We start from the raw sequence: 23,838 nt of genomic DNA on the forward strand, positions 1-23,838 counted from the left end.
TTGCACAAACATTACATTTAGGAGAAGAGGAGGAGGCCAATGGCTTATATTTTGGAACTTTTTGCACAGACATAACATTTAGGAGAAGAGGGGAGGCCAATGGCTTATATTTTGGAACTTTTTGCACAAACATCACATTGCAGAGTGAGGGAGAAAGCCAATGTCTAATATTTGAACTTTTTGCACAAACATTACATTTATGAATGAGGGAAGAGGCCAATGGCTTATATTTCGGAACTTTGCGCACAAACATTACATTAAGGAGTGAGAGAGGAGACTATTGTCTAGTACTTTGGAATATTTTGCACACACATTACATTTAGGAGTAGAGGAGAAGTCAATGGCTTATATTTTGGAACTGTTCTCACTTATATTAAGTTAAGGAGTGGGTTACTAAGGCGGCCGTTAGCATATTTTATCTTTAAACAGTCCTTCCCTTTGTTAATGTTCAAACCAAATCCAATTTTAAGTACACGCAACTCGAACAAATGGCGACATTTAGGTCACTTAAGAGATTTGATAACAGCAAAAACACAATGATGTGACTATTAGGAATTATGTGGAGCTTTGTCTTGAGTCAACGTTCGTCAACGTCAGTATAATTATTCTTACTGTGTACGTTCAGACCCTTAGCCTTACAAAAATACAGTTATTAACAAAACCTAAGTTTGTAACTCTCTGTCCGTTTAGTTAAAACAGAACGCGTGTGAATATTCACGGTTTCTACGCTAGATCAGTTGACTTTCAGGCAATCTTTTGGCCAACTAGCAAATAGGGCTCGATTGACTAGATTCATTGTGTTGCTTACAACGCATTACCGCTGGTCAAACATTGCATACATTATGCACACGTTACGCAAATAACTAGCACGTTTCAGATTTGGCGTGTCGGTTTTAATATTTAGCTAATCATAAAAATATCAATAAAAATATTTAATAAATACCCATCATAAATCCACACGCAATACCTATCGCAAAATACGGTAGTCCGTATTCCACTCCAGTGCAATACGGCCGTATTACACTCTTGTGATGACACGTCATAACAAGTATCGATGCGCGATGTTAAAAAGACGTCATAAAACAAAATAGTGCGTCGTTAAAATGACATTTATTATGAAAACATGTAGCTATAGAGTGATCTGACCAGTAATGAATATAATAAAAGGGTTATTAGTACTGCAATTTCATCCGGGATGTCGTATTCGACTCTCGTGGGTTTTTGCAGATTTTATTTTCACTCGGCTCGCGCCTCGTGAAATCCGAACCTGCAAAAATCCACTCGAGTCGAATGCAACCTCCCGGATCACAACGCAGTATTAATAACCATATTATATCCAAATAACCACAACCAGGATAAAACCTTGAACTTTGGCTTTGCTGTATATGCGAATAATCTGAATATACAAGATTTTGTGACTTTTGACGCCAGACCCTTACACATATTATGTATATTTTGAATATGTAAATGATAAATGAATTTTCTAAGCAACGTGTTAGGGAAGGAAAGTCCAAAATGTTTCAAAATGTACTCTTGTAACGGATAAATATTCGTTTGGAAATAGCGAAATTTAAACGCGTTGTCGGATTTAGTGTGAATTATTTTGGAATTTTTCGCACATAATTGAGGAGATGGCCATTGTCTTATATAACTAAACCCCTCTCAAATAAAGCAAGAAATTAGGGAAAAAAACGTAAAGTAGAAAATTTTATGTATGCATATTCATAATATGTATATACTGTGGAAAACAAAGCACTTTAATAACACAGTTAATAACACTCAACATTAGTAATGAAATCGATACTATAATTTGGAAACCACATGTGTAGTGCTTGCTAAGTGCGGTTGGGGCGTAGTTATGTTCTCAGCTGTGGTTGGGTTACACTGCGAATTGCAGAAGTCACCACGGCAACAGTAGGCCGGACAATCTCCAGGTTGATCAGTGCTGGTTGAACGCTTGCATATCTGCAGATATATTTCAGATTCATGTATAAAGGGTGGACAGGTGGTTAATACTTAACTATTTAAGAGATTATAAATTCAATTCCTTCCAAGCTTTATTCACATAGCTCCTCTCAAAGAGCACCAGGCAGTGCTGTTTTTCTAACCAGGAAAGGGAAGTCATAGTGAGTATGTAAGTTATCTACTTTCGACACAATTTAGCTTGATTGAAATACGTATGAACTTAAATAAAATAAATGAGGTATCTTTTTGTACGTACTTTACGACCAGGCCCGTGTGGATATGATTTGAACAAATCTGGGTTGCTATTCATTATGCACATTATGTCAATCTGATGGTCATACATCATTGACTTCATTTACCGTATAGGTCCGTTATTTTTATTGAGCAGTCCGATTAGCTACATCGTTCTTAGTTCCAATTAAGATCAGTATTAAACATTGCACTTGGTGAAGGACTCATATTTCCAAAAAATAAGTGTATGTAAAAATAAATTAGGCTTACATTCTCGGACTTGCATTGTCCTCTGTATATAGGGTCAGGATGATTTATATACACGTGTGGAATAAACAGCATACACATCTGAAAATTAACAGGTTTTAGAGTTTGTCAATGACTTGGAAAACATGCTCAAATAACTAAAAGAGATTAGAAGTATCTTCCATGGCCGAGATTGTATGAAAGGTTCTTCTCAGCCCGAGCCTAGACTGTTTTTCGGAAACAATGTCTAAAGAGTTTCCGCAGAACACTCTATGTGACGGTTGGGAACACGAGCGACCATGGTAGATGCTTTTTCTCACACCTCAATTAAACAAAATATTGTAAAAAATGTATTTTTTTTTAATCTATATTTTACACACGGATGCTTGCTACTTTTTTATATTTGCCTATGAGCAAGATAAGGATTTCCATCATGGCCAAATATTTGGATCTGCTTATCTGGAGTTGGTAAAATAATGTTCCAAAATCCGGATACTCTGTCGCTATCCATATTGCTTCAATACCAGTTAAGAATTAAGATATATATATATGTTTTTTTATAATTTTATTACAAACTTATATTATTTAATTGTTGCTATGTAACTATTAGGCTACGATATTTGATTATTACTAATAACACTCTGCGGCAAAGTTAAGAATTGTTATACCTCATCTTGAGGGCAAATGGATACAAATTCACAGTGTTCCGGCTGGTTGATTTCGCTGCACGTGAAACAGTAGGGTCCACGTTGGTCATGGGGCACAGCTGATGGAAACAAATAGTGAAGCATTGGTTATTGAATTTTTACTCTAGCACTAATATACATACAGTTGTTTGGACAGTTGTCGCACCTAACCGATTTGGCTCATCGATACAAAAGCATTCGGAACTCCTCGGCCATTTTTATCGAAAACAACCTCGGATGTATGCCGGTACATAAGTTGAAGTAGTTCTTAAGTTTTGAATTATATCATTAACTAAAGGTCGTGTTTAAGAGTTGTATTTATTGATCTAAGTTTAAATTGATTGCCAGTGAAGTGTATTATTGCAAACTTAATTAACATTCCCAAGAATTCAGTCATAAAGTTTAACTGCTAAATAAAATTACTACGCGATCTACTTGCAGCGGACTTAAACGTACCTCTTTTTGAGTATATTAACTGTCCAAATACATCCGAGGTTGTTTTCGATAAAAATGGCCGAGGAGCTCCGAATGATGCCAAAGCACAAAGTTGGCGATATTCGGGGATAGGTACTAGTACGGTAGCGCAACGATATCACATCGTTAAGAACTGAAGTATATCGTCAGAACATCGACGAAACAAATAACAACGGCTGGCCACGGTATGAATTTTCTAACATGCTCATAATATCTGGCGATTCACTTTCGTTGTGAGCAACAAAACTTAAACGGTAGTACCCCGGTATCACTCCGCTATATATAGCTTCGGTCAACCGTGGCGCATCGGTAGACCAACGGCGGCGCCTCGGAATTACACTAACGCTACAGACATGAGGTAATCTGTAGCACATAGGTTCTTGTTATATCGGTTGGACAACGGTATCACTACGCCGGTACTACATCGGTATTGCTACGGTCAATGTGATTTTTTTCTGTAACGAATCTAAGGACAATTATCTACTAGAATGTGTAACGCTTTGATATCATTATTGTAAAAAAAGTACAAAAATGTAAAAAAAAAAAATGTTTCGGAGACCGGGTTCGAACCCATGTCGCCAAAATTGCAGTCCAGCGTCGTATCCACTGAGCTACGGTGTGGCATAATTAAGCTATACACCTACCTCGTTAATATCACGTGATAACACCGACAAGCAAATCACGCATTAGGAATGAATTCTTCTTGGTAGACATACCCAGTAATCTTTTTTTAATGGAAAACTACGAAATTACGGCTAAACTAAAATACATTGTAACTATGTGGTACTTCAGTTAGTAAGTTTCAATGCATTGTACACATCGATGCCAAGTTTATGTCAGTTTTCGACAAAAAAATCCCACTATTTTATCGTACGGAATACAGCCCCTTTAATAGCAGAAAGCGCAAAAATATTAAATGATTTCTGAATGCTAAAGGATTTACTGCGATCTACTATAGTCTCCTAAGTTAAAATTCCGTGTTTTATGCTCATTCTTTCAAATTCTCGGTATCCTTCATATGAACAATTGTTTTCATTTGAACAATTGTTATTCATCTTTTTAGAATATTAAAACAATTTTATTAATTGTGTTATATCTTATTTCGGAGTAAGAGTGCATTTTTAATTTTTCAGAAAATGACGTGGACAATATAAAAAAATCTCCGTCTTTAGTATAAATTATTTAGTATAATTCTTAGATCAAGTTTAGTACGCCATCCATCATTTTACTTGGCATTCACATTGTTCATATGATTCTGTACAGAGTGTATATTGAGTAAGACAAAGCGTTGACCATTCCCATTGGTTTAACAATGCATCTTAGGATCTATTGGTCAGACATTGCAGCTCTGGTATATAAACCTCGTCGCAAGTGTACGATTATCTCATCGACATGATTATATCTGTAAATTTTGTTCATAAGCGTACATAAAAATGTTTGGTTCCATTTATCCTCCCAACCCTATATTTTTTCCTTCCGACCCTTCACTTTCTTGGCCGAATTGTGGACTATTTTTCGTCATTTCATAAAAAATGCGTTTTCGAGTGAACATGTAAAAATTTGACCATATCAAATTAAAAAAAAAAATACAACAGAGAAATACACAGAATCCCGGTTCTCGAAAGTTATGTCTACCTTACAACCGACGCTTCTTCTTGAGATGTTTGTGTAAACAAAAAACATTTTGTAATTGTAAAAACATTAAGTAATTGAAAATCAGACCTACGCCGCCGCATCCTGCGTTGTTGCAAAATGACGTCGTGCAACACTCCAGACAAGTTGTGACGTCAGTGCTCCGTTGTTGGTGGGTAAGTTGCGGAACACGGTCTCCATGAGTAAGCACGTGTTGGCATACCTAAAATAAAACCGGCAAATGATTATGTTTGCGTTCGCAGATTAAGTGATTTCCTCAAGAAATATGAAGTATTCAACTGTTTTTTTTTTGTTCGAAACCTTTAAAGATGCCTTATATGAAAATTAAAATAGAGTCATATTTCAAAATAAATAAATAATGTTTAGCAAAAATAAGCTGAACGTTTTGATAAGGAAAGTATGCAGCGAAAGGCGCCATTTCAAGCGTTCATCGGGTAAATCTATAAATACTAAATGTAATATCTAACGAATGAAACATTTAAATGTTTAATAAACGTGTAAACATGCATAGTTGTGTCCCTTTTTTTGGTGATTACACATGTCCCTTTTTAGGGCATATAAGTGTACATTTTAAAGTGAACATACTAGTAAGTGTTTCATTTTAAGTGAATATAAGTGTCCCTTTTAAAGAACCAACCTCTTTTGACTTACACCCCGTGTTGTAAACAACGGCTCCATTTAGTGTGATCACTTGCTCAACCGAGCAATACTGGAATACAAATATTAAAACAATTAAGTAAATATTTACCACCTTAAAATGCAATCAAATCAAGTAAGTTTTCAAAAAGCTTACGTTTTAACAATATTAACCACATTACTTCGGAAATTGACATAACGTCAAAACATCCAGGCCCCAATTTTTCGAAAGTTATTTAACCCAACAAGCTTAAATAGCTTATTTCATTAAGCCAACTTGCTTAATAAAACATAGTTCATCGTCATATTAAATTCATAAAGATGATTCCCTTTTAAAGTCCAAAACCTGTAATGTAAATATTACTTATATAATACCAATACAAAAATAGTCAGATTAGCCTTCTCCTGATATGAGTGACTTCGAGATATTGGTGCCTGCTATAAAACACCATTGTAAAGATATACAAGTCACGTAAATAGCTCTAGACAAAACAAACGCAAGTGGATTAAAGTGGAACGCGACTATGAACGAATTTTCGAGTTAATGACTGAAAATTGGTATACGAATAGATGAGCTTATGCCCAGTTAGGGACTGTTTTTACTTTTTTAATATTCGGAACAGTTTTGAATCTACGAGTCTTCAAAATATGCCACTGACGTCAATTTTGAGACGTCTGTCATATTTTTTCGTTCCAGCTACAATAACCGATAAAAGTAGCGATTTATCGAAGGCGGTTGCAACATATCAAATGTATAGTTAAAACTTTATTAACTGTACAGCAATTGTGAAGGAAGTTATATTAACCTACTTCATGGAACTCGCGCTGGCATACGATGTTACGCGAGAGGTCATAATACTGTTAAAACACTTGCCCGGTCATCATCCAAACGTACATGCCCCCATTACATTCTGATCAGCATATTTGTTTACGAATTAAGAGACAAATGGTAGGTTAAAAGTGCCTAATGACACAATTACCTGATATCAAAACCTGTAAAATAATCACTTGTTTTAATATTGGAAATTATATAAAATTCAGGGCCAAACCTCATTTGGGCTACACGTTGATACTCTCCCACAGTCTCGGGGAAATGGCAGGTTTTGACATTCGAAACAGCGCAGTTTTTCGGCTGACATGTATGGAAAGAAATCGGTAATTTTTAGAGAATATACTACTGGTTAAGGAACATAAAAACACACCAATAGAAAATGAAAGTTTTTGGTTACAAGTAAAATATACATATTAAACAAAAGTTCTGTTTAATACAAGTCGTATCTTTTTCGACGATAATCAATGTTTTTACGACATAAGTTTACTTATTAACGTGCATTTCAGAAATTAATCTATGATGGAAGACATTGCAACTGGCCAAACTGTTGGGGTCAATCTGTGTGACACCACTTCTTCATATTCTGAGAATTTTTAATGTTGTTTTCAATTCATTATGTTATAAAGTCAACCCTTGTGTTATCTAGTATCTTGAAGTATTTAATTCTATTTCTGAATCATCATTCTCACATACTGTATGACTTCATTTCTAGTGAAAACTAAATAAACGCTAGTCCCTATTCTACCCTATCTTTCTTAAGCAATCCAGATCAAGTAAACACCATCACAGAGAGGAACTTATATAACGTATAAGCGTTTTAAAAGTATGACTCCGATATATTCAGACACATTTTATATAATATCTTTTGTACATAGTGAATTTATGAAATCAATATATCATTAAACTGAATAAATACATGTATGTTCAATATAGACTGTTTGATAGTAATCAATATTTCATTGGTTGATTTTAATATATATACATATATATCACAAATATAAACAATTAAAATGCGAATGAAAGTCACTTACATTTACAAAACTGGTAGCATATGACAAAGATTAACAAACTCTGATACAAACTAAATTCCATGACCGATCATGTAACTCGAATATATGTCTTGTGGTATTCAACACTAGAGAAGTGTTATCTTTTCAGCTTTACACTCAACGACTAGTATGTATGACCTTTGATATTGAGGACACCTAGTTCTATGTTGGACCGCATACATGTTCCATTCCATTCGGAGCTCCTCGGCCATTATTTTCAAAAACAACCTCGGATGTATATGGACGGTTTACATACTTAAAAAGTGGTACGTTTAAGTCCGCTGCAAATAGATCGCGTAGTAATCTTATTTAGTAGTTAAAATGTATGACTTAACTCTTGGGAATCGTAATCATGTTTGCAATAATACACTTCACTGGCAATCAATTTAAACTGAGAGCAATGAATACAACTCTTAAACACTACATTTAATTAATGCTTTTATTCAAAAAAATACGGACTACTTCAACAGATGTACCGGCATACATCCGAGGTTGTTTTTGAAAAAATGGCCGAGGAGTTCCGAATGGTTCCATTCTATAGTGTACATGCCTTCATTAGAATAGCCGAACATTGAAAACTGTTCGTTATCTAAATAGCCAATATTTAAGGTGGGAAATCAGGGATGTGATTGACCTGGCAGCTGAAGGGCTGAAACCATTCGGCCATGGGTTCTTATGGCACTTTTGGGGTCAAAAGCACACTGCCTTAGAAAGAAAAAAACTGGCTTTTTAGAAGCTCTTTTGAGGGTTTTTCTGACTTGAAATTTAATGCACACAGGAATATCAACTCTAACAACCAAAAGCACTCTAGTAACTTTTTTAATCAGATAAAAAAATATTATTATTTTTTTTTGGGGGGGGGGGAGGGGTGTCCCTGGGGCATTAGATCCCCGGAATACCGCGAATCCGCGGACAAATCACATCCCTGGAAATCTACAAGCTGCACAGCTAAAAACTGGATCACAGCCTTCCATCTACTGAACACAGTTCCAATACCTCAAGCAGCAACATCTGTGTGGTGAAGAAACGGATTTGGTAACATGTAGTCTGAAGTCTGTTGTAACATGTACATGCAAGTATGAGCGCAAGGCGTATTGAATTATATGGGTTTCGACTGTATTAGTTTAAAGAAGCATGTTCTTTTAGATAACTTGTGTACCTTTTCTAAAGAGAAAGTTTGTTTGTCTGTTGTTGTTGTTTTGTTTTTGTGTGTGTGTGTTATTTATTTTATTTTTATTTTTATTTTATTTTATTTTTTTTATTTTTTTTATTTTTTTTTTGGGGGGGGGGGCCCTCAAAATCTGTTTTTCACACAACTTTGAGGGTGGATGTACACAAAATTCGATAAGTATGCACAAGATGCTTTTTCAACCCAAAATTATTGTCGTCAAAGTCCAAATTTTATCTACAGTTATTACAGTTATCATTGGCATATGAGCCGCATCGCGCGATTTTTGGCCTTCGGTCATATATTTGATATTATAATGTTTTAAGGTATTTGAACTAAATGATATTTCTGGAAGAAATTCTGAAATGTACATGATGATATCATTTGAATTGCGTAAGTTACGTGTTTACATGAGAGACTATGTATTGCGCATTTTGAAAACTAAATTTGACGTCATGCGCATGACGTCGTTACGAAAACACATAATTCAAATGACGTGCAAAATTAACATATCAATATTACAACTAGGTTATGATTTAAATTATTTTGTTAACGCATAACCTTTAAGAAACATAAGATAAAAATGATGAATCATTTTTTTTATGTTTTAATACATTTGGCCGTTTTAAACACAGACTATTAATGCAGTCAAAATATGTCGGGACCAAATCCATGGTTGCTATGGAAACATGAGTTAACCAGTGGTCATAAATCGTCGAAAAAATGATGCACCAATGATAAACCTTTTAAAGAAAGAAGCTTTGAAGAATTTGATATACTTGGAAAAAATAAGTATTTTTGGCATTTTTTATTAATGATTATTTCATTTGTAATAATTATATCCGAAGGCCCTAAATCGCGCGATGCGCCTCATATCGTATGCTTTTGTTCGTTATAAAAGGAAAAATGCAGTGTTTATATACCTAACATATCCCCAGGATAAGCCCCCCACCCACCCACCCCGGCCAAAGATACAGACGGGGCCAAATTTGCTCAAGGATATGTTGAGGACGCGTTATTTTGGCAAGTGGGAAATATAAATAGAAAACCAATAGTGTGTGCTGAAAACTAAATTACACATACTTATAACAATATCATACCAGACTAATGGCAAATTTATTAATATGTATTAGTATAAACTCATTTGAAAAAATATAGCGTGTTGAAACAAATTTAAGAAATATATAATTTGTGTGATTCAGTAAAAAACGGTCAAAAAACAACTTTAAAACTGGACGTTTTAATAATAGTTTAACTGTGTCAATGCCTGTAAAAAGGGATACAAAGGTGCAAAAATGACATTTGCTCTTTTTGGTAGTTATTCATAGAGTACATCATTAGAAACAATTTGGCGAAAATTTGAGGTCAAAATCTTAAGTACTTTTGTTGTTATGACAATTTAAAGAAGCACAGGAGTCAATCAATTTATTGATGAAAGTGTCAAAAAGTGGCATATTTTTTAGATAAAGAATTGAAACAACACATGTCTTTATATAATTTGTAGTTATATATCTTACACAAAATAACATATTATTGAACTGGTGACAAATTCTTGTAAAATTATGATTGAAGTTTTAAATGGCAATCAAAATGTTACCATGACAACCACAACTTTAAGCATGAACAAAATACTTAATCTTGCTCATATTTATTATGCTGTTTTCAAATCTCCCTTGCGGGAAATATATATTGCAAAAAATGAATGAATGGATATTTAAATGAACGGATAAGTAAATGAATGAACAGTAACGTGAGAATAATACATAGACGTATGGAATGGACTCAGGTAAAACACAATACTATTGAAATAGTTTCGACGACTGTATGAACATATGACATGCAATAGTTAGACGGTAATTCTCGTCATATAAATGCGACAATAGATATAACAAAAATGTCATTCCTATTCTTCTCACCAACATGGCTATGCCAGTAGATCACTCGGCTGGCCTTCTCATATGAGTTGTGGAGCGTTTGTTTTTTTAAGGTGGTGTACCATATTTATTCGATTCTTTCCCTTATTAGTTTGCTCGTAATTGGAAATGGATTTGTTATGGACGTTCAGTCGGATTTGGAAAACCGTCTCGCCACTGTGGAAAGTCAACTGAATGAGATCACGCATTCTTGTGCACATTGCCCAGGTAAGTGTGAAAATGTGTGAAAGTGGTCTTGTGGTATATGTATCAGGCTTTCACCCAAGACGTTGTTGGTTCGACTCCCACGAAGGTGTGAGTGGTCTAGTAGTAGATGTGTCAGCCTTTTACCCAAGATGCTGTGGTTTCGATCCCCACCAGCGTAAGGGTAGTCTTGTGGTACATGTGTCAGTCTTTCACCCAAGACGTTGTCGCTTCGATCCCCACCAGCGTAAGGGTAGTCTTGTGGTACATGTGTCAACCTTTCACCCAAGATTTTCTGGGTTCGATCCCCGCAAAGGTGTGAGTGGTGTAGTTGTCCATGTGTCAGCCTTTTACCCAAGACGTTGTCACTTCGATCCCCACCAGCGTGAGGTAAGTATTATGGTACATGTGTAAGCCTTTCACCCAAGACGTTATGTTGGGTTCGATCCTTAACAGGTTGTATGAGTGATCTAGTGGTACAAGTGTCAGTCTTTTATCCAAAACGTTGTGTGTTCGGTTCTTAACAATGGTGTGAGTGGTGTAGTGGTAAATGTACTGTATTTCACCCAAAACGTTGTTGGTTCGATCCCCATAAAGATGACAATGTTCTTGTGGTATACGTGTCAGCCTTTCACCCAAGACGTTTTAGATTCAATCCCATCTAGCGGTACTTTCTCATAACCTTTAAAAAGGAAACAAGCACTGGTTTCTCCCCAGGAAACAGACTCGGGAGTGATTCATTTTCAACATCTTTACAATCCAGCCTTAAATTAACGAGTAAAAACAAAACTATGTATAGAAGGTGAGGAAAAGGAAGAATAAATCAAATGTATGTGTAAGAAGCTGTATGCCATTTCACTTGAATCCCTTTAGCGACAATCTTTAGTCAGAAGAGAGCGTGTATTTGAATTAAAACTTTATATAATTATACATTCAATGAAACTAGTGGTTTTATTTCGTCTATCTGACTTCTAACTAATACCCCGGGCATATCCACGCTACGAGCTCCATACAAGTAGAATGTCAGTCGAAATTTTGCAAGATCTCACGGAGTTAGTACGGACATCGCTGACTCTTGCAAGCATCGTACGGATTTATTAACTCATACGAGCTTGCCGGTGCTCGGACGAGTATTTCAAGGGAGACGCACGGTCAACATACGATGTCTGTCTGATACTACGGATACCGGATGGGGAACCTGTGATGACCGCATGGGGTACGAAGGACTTGACGTTCGTCGTACGGGCTCCGCACGACATGAACGCTCTGAGGCATAATCTGTGTCGTTCAATTCTACTTCTGAATCAGACCCGGGCATTTTCTCGGGAGCCTTCCCTTACCTTTTCTATGAGTACCACTGCTGACTAGCCAAAAATGAGATTATTTTTTAGATATTACTGAAGTGGTTTATTATTGTCATACATATACAGTGCGGACCCCGTACGTGAAACGTACGAACGCCGTACGAACAAACATACATCTCCTACGATTGCGTCCTACAAAAGATCGTAAAGGACCCGAAGGCACGTGACTTGCACGGAGACCCTACGGATTTTTAAAAAGGTGGACTCGTACTCCTTCTTATAAATGATCAAATGGATATGACACCTAGGCAGATTTCAAGTAACGTTTATTCAGTAGTTTACGGCCAACGGACAATAATACAAAACATGTTTACATCAATGACATACAATAATAGCAATTTTCATTACTATCTTAACAATATGTTGTAGAGATCTATCTACATTTACTCATATCTTACATCTACGGTACTTCTTGTCCATAATTGCATGGGCGAATTCAAATGTTGTTAACAATTTGTAATATCTTTTGCAGGATTGATTTTGCTATAAAATACTTCCACGAAGCAATATTGTCTTAGTAAAACCATCGTTCATTAAAAGATGTGTGTTAAGTAAATGAGTAATGGACGTCTAAGCAGAATGCGGTCATTGATCAATGATATTCAATGTTGTGGCTTGTTTGTTTTTTTAAATGAAGTAGATTTAATAATATATATGTCTTATACAGCCTATTAGTCAATCACTAGATGAAGTACTTACTTATAAAACATAACCAATTCAGGTGGACCACATCCAATGACATCTTCCGGTCCTCGTCCAGCATTTATGGCCGCTTTGTCGAGTGACCCATTCTCTTGTTTTCCTGACTCTCCGCTCATATTTGACAACGTGAAACTAAACGTTGGTTCACCGTACGACGCGAGACATGGAACGTTCAGAGCACCAAGGTGGGTACAGATATATTGTGAGTGTTGTTTGTTTGGAATACTTCTTTAAAGCTGCACTCTCAGAGATTGTCAGTTTTGACACTGTTTTTTGTCTCAGAATCAAATGATTTAGGCATCAATGCCTTCAATTCAGTCATGTTGGATGACTCACAATATAACATATCTTATATGACTGGTTTCCAGACATTTACGCAAAAAAGTGTTCATTGAAATACAAATAACTAAAACGTTGTCAAAACGATAAATCTGTGACAGTGCAGCTTTAATAACTTAACATAATTAATATGGAGCATGTCGGGATAAATCATTCTTTAGAAGTTACATATACCTGTTTACACAAAGGATTCTGTAATACTAACTATTACAAGATATGTTAGGAGCATTTCTATAGACATAATGAAACGTTATATTGACCTATAAAGACAAATTGGGATTTCTAGGACCCAGAAGTCGTTGTGTCAATGCTGTATCACCTTTAAAGCAGCACTTTGAAATTTCACAAAGTTATGACCCATCGGTATATATTATAAGCCCGTGATCTAAAATGGGATAGACATGGCAAAGGTAACCATATCGGGTGAGAGCGAAGCTAATGTCATTAATGTTGGAGGCGTGATATAGTGAAGTACAGGGGCAAGTCGACTCCCTTTAAAAACATTACAGAATAATAGTATTGAAAACTAGAATTCTTTTGGTTTAGTCCAAGAAACAGTTCTCCCATCATTTTCTACAAGTCTTGGGGATATTTGTTTGGAAATTAATTGGGGGGGGGGGGCATACGGGTGTGGCATAACCACGCATTCTGCTCCTGTGATATGCATTTGACTCTGTGCCACTACGTACGAAATTTATAGCAGATATACGCTCGTATATGTGTATAAAGGGCCAGACGCAATCTATTTTGATTTTTAGCTGAAGTGCTCAAGGTGAGCTATTGTGATCGCCCTGTGTCCGTCGTCCATCGTCGTCCGTCGTCAACAATTTGAGTGTTAACACTCTAGAGGTCACAATTTGGGCACAATCTTAATGAAACTTGGTCAGAATGTTACCCTCAATAAAATCTTGGACGAGTTCGATATTGGGATATTTGGGGTTAAAAACTAGGTCACCAGGTCAAATTAAAGGAAAAGCTTGTTAACACTATAGAGGTCACATTTATGAATGTATCTTCAAGAAACTTGGTCAGAATGTTAATATTAATAATCTCTAGGTCAATAGGTCAAGTTCGAATCTGGGTCATGTGTGGTCAAAAACAAGGTCACCAGGTCAAAATAAAGGAAAAGCTTGTTGAAACTATAGAGGTCACATTTATGATTGTATCTTCAAGAAACTTGGTCAGCATGTTAGTATTAATAATCTCTAGGTCAAGTTGGAATCTGGGTCATGTGCGGTCAAAAACTAGGTCACCAGGTCAAATTGAAGGAAAGGCTTGTTAACACTCTAGATGTCACATTTATAACTGTATCTTCATGAAAGTTGGTCAGAATGTTTATATTAATAATCTCTAAGTCAAGTTCAAATCCGGGGTATGTATGGTCAAAAACTAGGTCATAAGGTCAAATTAAAGGAAAGTCTGTTAACACTATAAGGGTCACATTTATAAATGTATCTTCATGAAACTTAGTCAGAATGTTTATATTGATTAGCTCTAAGCCAAGTTCGAATCTGGGTCATGTGCGGTCAAAAACTAGGTCACCATGTGTTCATGGAACTTGATCAGAATGTTATTCTTGATGATCTTTAGGTAGTCCTAAATTTGTTTTAATTAAGTCCCCTTTCGTTGCACTTTCCATCGCCCTGAAAAACACTTATTCCCTCCCCCTGTCACAATTGCCCTCGCCCTGAAAACACTTATTTCACACTTGAATTGGATCAGGTGAGCGATACAGGGCCTTCAGGGCCCTCTTGTTAAATTATTACCCGATTTATCGCAGAAGCAGATGGACAGAAGTACGCGGGATGTAAATCTCAAACTAATAAAACAAATAAAAATCTTATTTTGCCAGAAACGGTACTTATTTCTTTGCCGCAACTCTGACCGCGAGTCCAGATAGCTATTTCCACATGAAATTTGTCATTAACTCGCTTACGAATGAGGTTGGATACTTGTACGCTGATGGCCAACATCCAGACTTTCTCGAGCGCTCTACGTCAATTGTGGTCAGACTGAACGCTGGCGATGACGTCTGGATAGCCTGCATATATGATAGCCACGTATCTGGCGGACACTCGGGCACGGCGCGCGACTATCATTCGCATTTTGAAGGATTTTTAGTGGATTAATTTATGGAGGAATGGAAATGAATGAACATTTATTGTGGTTTTATTTATACCAGAATTGCACTGATACAATATAAGCAGTTATCACATGATATGCATTGCTTCCGTTTTAATATAAGCATCGCGTATTTTTTCTGTATCACATGTGTGATATAACATTCCTAAATTTCTATTGGTCAGAAAATGTATCACTTTAAATGTTGTAAACGAGTAAATTTGAAAAAAAACCCTGCTTAATTGCAAACCATTGGTATTAATGTATAAACTCCAGCAAGACATATCATACGTTAAACTCCCACTACGATTTATTTGACAGTAGTTCATTTTCAATATAGATTATAACAGGAAAACATGATATTTCCACTTGATTTCATAAAATGTATTCCTTTTATCAGGAATTGACGCCATGGACATAATTATTACAAATATGACGTCATTTTACCTTGTGTAATATCAGAATTTGAAAAATACTTTCGTTAGAAGTATTGTGTACATTTTTGATTCTTTCTCACTTCATCACAGTACGTATTCATTCCACTCCTAGATAGGATATATAACAATTGTTATATTTTTTTCTCTCAACAATGTATGTAGCACGTAAAATGGCATTGCTTTGTGAAATAAGCTCATTATCTGCACAGGTGAAACAAAAAAGGTAGGTCTTTGTGTTGTTATATTTTTATCGTAAAATTATGTGAAAAAAAGATCTGACACGCAGTCACCACGTTTTTATTCAACAATTAAAAAAACGGACGCTTTGTTGACGTCGCGTAGAAAAACAGTATTGAATATGTTTAAACGAACCCACGAAAAAAAAAGATTACCAAATGAAGGATATCCAATCTAGAATATAGACACCAGAGGCTCCTTAGTCCATTCTGGACCATTCTCAATTGCAAGATAGATTTCCACTGCAAAGTGAGTTCAAATACTTTATTTAAGTATGTAAAGGAAATAAAAAAAAAATCGGCAAGTTCGTTGATCATATAAATTGTGTAGGTTATTTTCGATGGCGAGGGCAAAAACTTATCCGACCGCGGACGCTAAACATAGAAATGATTTGGTTTGGCCTAATTTCATAACAGTAACTGATAAACATATATGTACTAGGTTTAACATTGCTTTCATCTCGTAATTTCATTGCTATTGTAAAATTGATTAAATGAAACCCGACATTGACTGCGGACATTTTGACTACACATGTATTGGTATTTGTAGTAGGTAAAGTTAGTAGTTTCTGCGATATTATCTATACATTTCTATTCCCCTCGTTTTCTCACCAAGATTTATCTAAAGATGCATTCTTATTCACAAAAAATATTTACCACAATTAATAATATTGTTTTAATATTCCAAAAAGATGAATAAATATCGAAAGCAATGGTTCTTATGAAGGATACCAAGTTGAATTTGAAAGAAATACGCATAAAATACCTTATGAGACTATAGTAGACCACAGTTAATCTTTTAGCATTCACCAATCATTTAATATTTTTGCGCTTTCTGCTATTAAATACACGGTTACAATTTTGTTATCAGTTATTAATATTTTTCATAAATGCATTATTTAGTAAGTAGTTAATGGTTTATTAGTCAAAATTGATGTTTATTATACATGTGTTTGTATTGATTGTCACTAAGATTCTTCGGCTTGCTTTCAAATTATCATTAATGTTGCAATATGATGCACTTAAATTATAAGTACAGTATCTTCCATGGCTGAGAGTGTAAGATAGGTTCATTCCGACCCGAGTGTAGGATGTGTGTGTTGTTATGGATATGCGCGCAGTGATTCAGATTATGTTAATAGTCAAATCGGTCTTTAAATAGTTCTAAGGAGAGTAAAGCATTATTTCTTGAAAGGTGCGTGAAAACTGTTTTATGGTGACATTTGAAGCGAGAAACAATTAATTAGCATTCTAAATACTGCCACAGGACAAAGTTTCCATGATGCTACAGACGACAGTCGTCAACAAGGGAGGTAATTACAATGTGATGACCATTAAAAAGGAGTTCCATACGGGTATTTTATCTTCGCCCATGGGCAAAATAAGAACTTCTAGCATGGTTGAATTATTAGATCTACTTATCTGAGGTGGGAGAATATAAGTATCTTCCATGGCCGAGAGTGTAAGATAGGTTCATTCCGACCCGAGCGTAGGGTGTTTTGCGGAAACGAGGTTTACCGAGTTTCCGCAAAACACCCTGCGCGAGGGCCGGGATGAACCTATCTTATACGAGCGGCTATGGTAGATGCTTTTTCTCCCACCTCAGTTAAACAAAATTAAGTAAAAATGTATTTTTTGCTGGAACTCTTTTTTGCTTAGTGAAAATAATTGCGTATGGATATGCGATAGCACGTGGTTGTCATGGATATACGCGCAGTGATCCAGTTAATGTTAATAGTCAAATCGGTCTTTTTAAATAGTTCTAAGGAGAATGAAGCATTATTTATTGAATGGTGCCTTAAAACTGTTTTATGGTGACAATTGGAGCGAGAAATAATTAATTAGCGTTCTAAAAATTACCATAAGACAAGATTTCCTTGATGCTACTGACGACAGTCTTCAACAAGGGAGGTAATTACAATATGGTAAAAGGAGTTCCATACGGGAATTTTATCTTCGCCCGTGGGCAAGATAAGAATATCTAGCATGGTTAAATTATTGGATCTACTTTTCTGAGGTGGGAGAAAAAGCGGTCTTTTAACTAGTGCTACCATCCATGAATACCATCATACGTTCCATTTTGTAACCCGGGTGCATTAATTCTCTTAAAATGTCATATCAAAAAGGAGATCCGACGATATCTGATTTCTATTTGCGGTACTAAAGTATGCCTTGAGCCTAAAAATCATATTCTGAATGTATATATCTGTTTGACTTTTGCAAGCGAAAGTTTTTATTCCGAAACAATTTATTGTGATCCAGTGTATATAAATATAGCGAGAAAATCGTCCCTCCCGAACTGACGCCTGTTCCAGAAGTCGGCGCTGTTCATGTCCGAGTAGAGGAACTGCGGGTAGCGGGGTTGGTGGTCCCAGTTGCAGTCACCGTCATGTTCTACTACGACCACGTTTCCCTTGTCGGCGTCACAGCCCCCGTATTGTTGGTTAATAAAGAACGTGCGCTCAAGATGAAGGCCGTTATCATGCCCTTGAATCGAGAAGAAATTGTACGCGTTTGTCGCTGTCAGGTCAGACCAGCTGGAATCCTCAACTCGAGTTCTGTCGAACCATGACGTTAGGTCGGAACCAGTGCCGTTAAAGACAATGTATCCTACTTCTTTTGACTGCTTGTACAACGCGAACTTGACCAGTTTCACGCCGAGTGCAGTCCAGTGGGTTGTTAAGAGAGAGTCGCGGTAATGGCTGGTGTAGGACCGCTTCATGTCATACGGCTTGGTGTCAGATGTGGCGACACCTGCAACGGAATATATCATTATATATATCAAGCTATATATATATATATCAAGCTATATATATATATATATATATATATATATATATATATATATATATATATATATATATATATATTAATTTGGTAATCAATGGGTGATATATTCGTATATATACCCCCTCCTACTCCCGGAAGGCCTCATAAGGCAGGTAGCCATTAGTGTTTTGGCTTGTTTGGACATATAGCTTTTAGTATCTAACATTATTGGCCTAGCCTACCTTCACATGAAGTTTGGAAATATTGACCTGTAACATTTTTTAAGAGTTAGGTATGTACATTGAAATGATAAGTCACTGCAATAGGAAGTGGGTGTCAACTCATCTCGGTACTTAAGCGTTCTTCAGTATTGATTGGAAACGGATTTTCAGCTAAAGGTTATCGCAACCTTGACCTTTGACCCACTTACCACGAAATGAATAGGGTTCATCTGCTGGTCATAACCAACCTACCTACCAAGTCTGAAGACCCTGCGTCATTGCGTTCATCAGTTATTGATCGTAAATCGTAGTGACCGATAGACGGACGAATTGACGGTCAGATTACTATATTAAGTATATTTATATATGCCGCCCATCGGGGGCAAAAAGGGATAAACTACATACACTAATTCAAAGTCTTATATTGGTTTATATTTTGTATACACTCAAAAGTCCATAAAAATATTACACAGATAAAACTGTCTATTTATTATTATAATATTCAAAATCATACCATGCTCTAATTTGGTGACATGAGTTGATATGACTTAAGTATTTTGTGGAGCCTGGTTATTTTAAGTTCATATTTAACTTCGAACTTTTTCATTTCATTCTAGGCTTTGTGTCAGATGTAGAGACTTTCAAAAAATATGAGTTATGTCCCAGAAAACAGATTTTACAGCTGCTGATGGTTCGGAACAATAATGTAATTAAAGTATTATATTAATATAGTATTACATTTCAATAAGTATGACATATGTATTGAATACCAGTCGTCCATGCTTTGAGCGTGTCCTGGCCGTTACCGGAAGTTCCCCGAAACACCATCTTCCACCCCATCTCTTCTAGCTGGGAGACCGTCAGCGGGGGGCGGAAGCCGGGCTCTGGACTGTATGGGAAATCCCAGTCAAAGTCAATGGCCGCAGATATTGGACAAGTTTAAAACATGTAGCTTTCACAATTCAATGTGAATGGCCTCAGACATTGCACAAATTTGAATACATGTTGAGCTTACAATGTCAATGGGCACAAACATTGCACATGTTTGAATAAATGCAGAGTTACCAACGTCGATGGCCACAGCCATTGGATAAATTTGAATATACAGTTAACCACATTGATGGCCACAGCCATGTGCAAGTATGAATAAATGTAGAGCTAACGATGCCAATGGCGCCATAAATTTGACAAATATGGATAAGAGGTTTTGTAAATCCAATGGATACAGATATCGGACACCTTCGAATAAATGTAGAGTTAATAATGCCAGTGGCCACATACAATGGCAATGTACATTGGTCAGGTTTGAATGAATGTCGAGTTAGCAATGTCAGCGACCACAAACATTGCACGAGTTCGAATGAACGTCAATGGTAAGATAAGTGGAATAGCTGGAATAATGCGAAGTTCAAGTTTTAAAGGAAATGACTATAATCATAACAATCGTATTGCGATGCTCAAAGCAACCTATATTCCTGAGGTACTTTCCGAATATTATAATCTACTGTTTGAATGCATGACAACAATGGCGAATAAAGGAGGCGATATGTATACGTACACCGTTTGCTGACCCTGTTGAAAATTAAAGAAATTATCTAGTTTGAGTGTTAATGTCCTTAATGTCATACCCTTCATTTCCATTTAGTATGAACGAATGTGTCCTTCCCAAAACTCCAACAAAACACAAGAACAGTTTCAGATGCATTTTATTTATATGTGCCACTAAAATTGTCCACAACGGAGAATTAAGGATTGACTTTATAACATTATATTTCGACGAGGACAGTAGATAAGGAGAGGTAGCAGTATATCTAACTTCAAATTTGTTGAAGACATGAAAGAGTGCGCAATTTCCAAACCCTTAATTAGTAATTTCGTCGCCACATATTATACATTAACATGAACAAAACACAACACGCATGTCTATGAATCCTGTCAAGGACATCGCTGTCTCGTTCCTTGCGCTTTGAAATTGCCAATGTCAAAACCGCAATGTTTTTTGACATTATCGCACTTTTCTGTTCAATATATACATTAAACCTATCAGTATTCTCAAAGAAAGCAGTTGCTTGATTACATTTTCACTTCCAAGCATCTTTAACTGAACTATTGGTGTATTTGTTTTTCATGAAAAAAATGCGAAATTCGATTTTACGTGATAGCATCTTATTATGGATTTTGGGGAGACAATTGCAGGTTCACTGAGTAAAATTATATGAACAAGGGGAACATTCTGACCAAGATTGAACATTTTCTGATCAATTCCTACCAAGATATGGTTCCGGACGGACGGACGAAGGACGGGCGGACGGACAACGCCAAAACAAAATCCCTCTCCCGAAACCTTCGATTTGGCGGGGGATAAATTAGAGGCGACCATGTAAAAAAAACTTCTCGCCTTTTATATTCTTTGGCAATTTTAAGGGGCGAGGGATGAGACCAGGATGTCATTGACATGAGTCCGTATGAAGTATGCAAATTATGCTCATTACTTTAAAAAAGCAAACTTTTTATCGCAACATAAATGTATGAAACTTGGTAATGTTGTAACCGAAATTATATCCAAAGGATCTAGAGTTTAATGTTAAAATTAAGAGTTTTTCATTTGTATTTGCAATATCTATTCTACAAATATATGCGGTTTCATTTTTCATATGCAATTTTCATCACCGACTTTACAGAACATATGCAATGAACTCAGTATGTGTACGGACCTCAAAGTCAAAGTAGAAAAAATGCGATATGTGATCCCCTTAAAATTACCGATTCGACCACACTGAACCTGAAACTAGGAAGACACGAATCTTTTCTGTGGTATGCGACCAAACACATGTATCGTGTGGTATTTATTAAGCAATTAATACATGGGTATTAGAATAAAACCGCGTTGTTTATTGTCCAAAGAATTAATTATCAAGAAATCTACACATGACTTTTTTTGTACTGGGATATATGGCATTCGATTAAATTAACAACAAATTAAGTAATAGATTGAAGATACAAAGCAATCTTAACTTTAACACCTTTACATACAAAATCCCGAGATGAATACATACACATACAATCACATTTCATTTTAAATTAATCAACTAAAAATCCTTCGAAGTGCGAATGGTAGTCGTGCTGCATACCCGAGTATCCACCAATCACGTTACTCGCCCCTCCAGTAACGCAAGCCATCCAGACGTCATCGCCAGTGTTCAGATGAACGACAATTGACGTAGAGCGTTCGAAATGGCCCGAATGTTGAGTGTCAGAAAACAGGTATCCCACCTCGTTTGTAAGAGAGTTGACAACGAATTTCACGTGGAAACCGTTGTTCGGCTTCGCAGTCAGTGTCGCGGCAAAGAAGTACGTACCGTTTCTGGTAGAATAATGTAAATTTTCATTACTTTTATTCCCTACAGCTTCCAAATTTGATAAACTTACCAAGTAATCTGGCACATAGGCTATTACGCGTACCTATCGTGTGTTGTTCTAATTATTAATACAACGAATGACAATATCATATTGAAATAAGTATCATACTATTTTTTGAAATTGATTAAATAGCTTCTTATCATTAGAATTCCATCTCGAATTTAATTACAAAATAAGCATTCCGTCTAGCTGTACCCACCTTGGTGCTCTGAACGTGCCGTGCCTTGCGTCGTACGGCGAACCAACGTTCAGTTTCACGTTTTTAAATACGACTGGAGAGTCATTATTACAATTGTTTAAATCAGTCGACAAAGCTGCCATGAACGCTGGGTGTGACTTCACTGAATGCGAACTATCTAAAATGGACCTAGTATTTATTATTTCAATGAAAGTTTTACTCAAGAAGAATGTCTTTCCTACAATTTAACGTTAAACTTGTGTATATTTACTCCTGCACAATATTAATTAAACTTGCAATGTTTTGCCGACAAAAACAAAACAAAACGGAAATGGCTTAACGTATAACATCTTGCATATAAGCATGGCTCTTTGAAATGAATTGTCTAAGAGTTTGGTAGTTTATTCTCTTATGATTTCTAACGAAGTCTAAATGACATTTGATATTGAGACAAAACAAAAGAAGTTACCTGGACAGTAAACGCATGACTCAGCCATCTCGTTAAAACGACTTTCCAGACTCGCTAAGCGGTTCTCCAAGTCCGACTGACCGTCCACCACAAACCCATTTCCAAATACAACAACACTAAAGAAAAGTGTAAGCATCGAACACATATGCAGCGCCATTTTAAAATTAACAATTTCAGTCTACGTGAGGAAGGTTTTAGAGTGACTTTGTGTACATAGCCATGTAGGCGGAAAATAAAGGCATGTCAAATCAACCATATTTGTGTTGTATAGTATGTTATCTTTTAAACTTTTAATAAGGTGCAAAGAAGATGATCTCATAATTAGAATCTAGTACGAAGCGTTTTTTTATTTTAAGGCTTGAGCTTTAGCTCAAGTCTTTTGTAATGGACCACAAAAATTCAATGTCCGTGTGAAGTTGAAAATTATACTAGGATGTACCAGATTTCAATAAAAATCAATTCGTATAACAGACCCGGAATAATGTTTGATTTACAAAATAAGGTCATGTTCAGTTAAAAGTGGGA

At 36.1% G+C, this 23,838-nt stretch overlaps 3 protein-coding genes across 3 annotated transcripts; 1 reads left to right on the forward strand and 2 right to left on the reverse strand.

The window, feature by feature from the left end:
* Nucleotides 1-10,952: 10,952 nt before the first annotated feature.
* On the forward strand, nucleotides 10,953-15,927 carry LOC128236892 (complement C1q tumor necrosis factor-related protein 4-like). Its single transcript, XM_052952022.1, has 3 exons — nucleotides 10,953-11,081; nucleotides 13,143-13,308; nucleotides 15,315-15,927. Exons 1-3 carry the CDS (start codon nucleotides 10,994-10,996, stop codon nucleotides 15,589-15,591), a joined length of 531 nt encoding a protein of 176 aa, XP_052807982.1. The 5' UTR covers nucleotides 10,953-10,993; the 3' UTR covers nucleotides 15,592-15,927.
* Nucleotides 15,928-18,481: 2,554 nt separating this feature from the next.
* On the reverse strand, nucleotides 18,482-20,130 carry LOC128238955 (uncharacterized). The gene is made up of 2 exons (XM_052955306.1): nucleotides 20,017-20,130; nucleotides 18,482-19,010 (listed from the first exon to the last, which is right to left on the reverse strand). The coding sequence occupies exons 1-2, from the start codon at nucleotides 20,084-20,086 to the stop codon at nucleotides 18,505-18,507; spliced, it is 576 nt and encodes a 191-aa protein (XP_052811266.1). The 5' UTR covers nucleotides 20,087-20,130; the 3' UTR covers nucleotides 18,482-18,504.
* A 750-nt stretch (nucleotides 20,131-20,880) lies between these two features.
* Nucleotides 20,881-23,483, reverse strand: LOC128238956 (complement C1q tumor necrosis factor-related protein 3-like). The gene is made up of 3 exons (XM_052955308.1): nucleotides 23,314-23,483; nucleotides 22,866-23,022; nucleotides 20,881-22,610 (listed from the first exon to the last, which is right to left on the reverse strand). The coding sequence occupies exons 1-3, from the start codon at nucleotides 23,468-23,470 to the stop codon at nucleotides 22,328-22,330; spliced, it is 597 nt and encodes a 198-aa protein (XP_052811268.1). The 5' UTR covers nucleotides 23,471-23,483; the 3' UTR covers nucleotides 20,881-22,327.
* Nucleotides 23,484-23,838: the final 355 nt, after the last annotated feature.

This window comes from Mya arenaria, chromosome 6, assembly GCF_026914265.1.
Source record: "Mya arenaria isolate MELC-2E11 chromosome 6, ASM2691426v1".
NCBI classification, from domain to species: domain Eukaryota; kingdom Metazoa; phylum Mollusca; class Bivalvia; order Myida; family Myidae; genus Mya; species Mya arenaria.

Bases quoted from the DNA above. Each gene is read 5' to 3' on its own strand.
- LOC128236892 (XM_052952022.1), top strand. From the start codon at position 10,994: ATGGACGTTCAGTCGGATTTGGAAAACCGTCTCGCCACTGTGGAAAGT. The intron at 11,082-13,142 runs GTAAGTGTGAAA...TAACCAATTCAG, and splicing joins TTCTTGTGCACATTGCCCAG to GTGGACCACATCCAATGACA. The intron at 13,309-15,314 runs GTGGGTACAGAT...TTATTTTGCCAG, and splicing joins GGAACGTTCAGAGCACCAAG to AAACGGTACTTATTTCTTTG.
- LOC128238955 (XM_052955306.1), bottom strand. From the start codon at position 20,086: ATGGGGTGGAAGATGGTGTTTCGGGGAACTTCCGGTAACGGCCAGGAC. The intron at 19,011-20,016 runs GTATTCAATACA...ATTCCGTTGCAG, and splicing joins GCTCAAAGCATGGACGACTG to GTGTCGCCACATCTGACACC.
- LOC128238956 (XM_052955308.1), bottom strand. From the start codon at position 23,470: ATGGCGCTGCATATGTGTTCGATGCTTACACTTTTCTTTAGTGTTGTT. The intron at 23,023-23,313 runs GTAACTTCTTTT...GGTCCATTTTAG, and splicing joins GTCATGCGTTTACTGTCCAG to ATAGTTCGCATTCAGTGAAG. The intron at 22,611-22,865 runs GTGGGTACAGCT...TTATTCTACCAG, and splicing joins GGCACGTTCAGAGCACCAAG to AAACGGTACGTACTTCTTTG.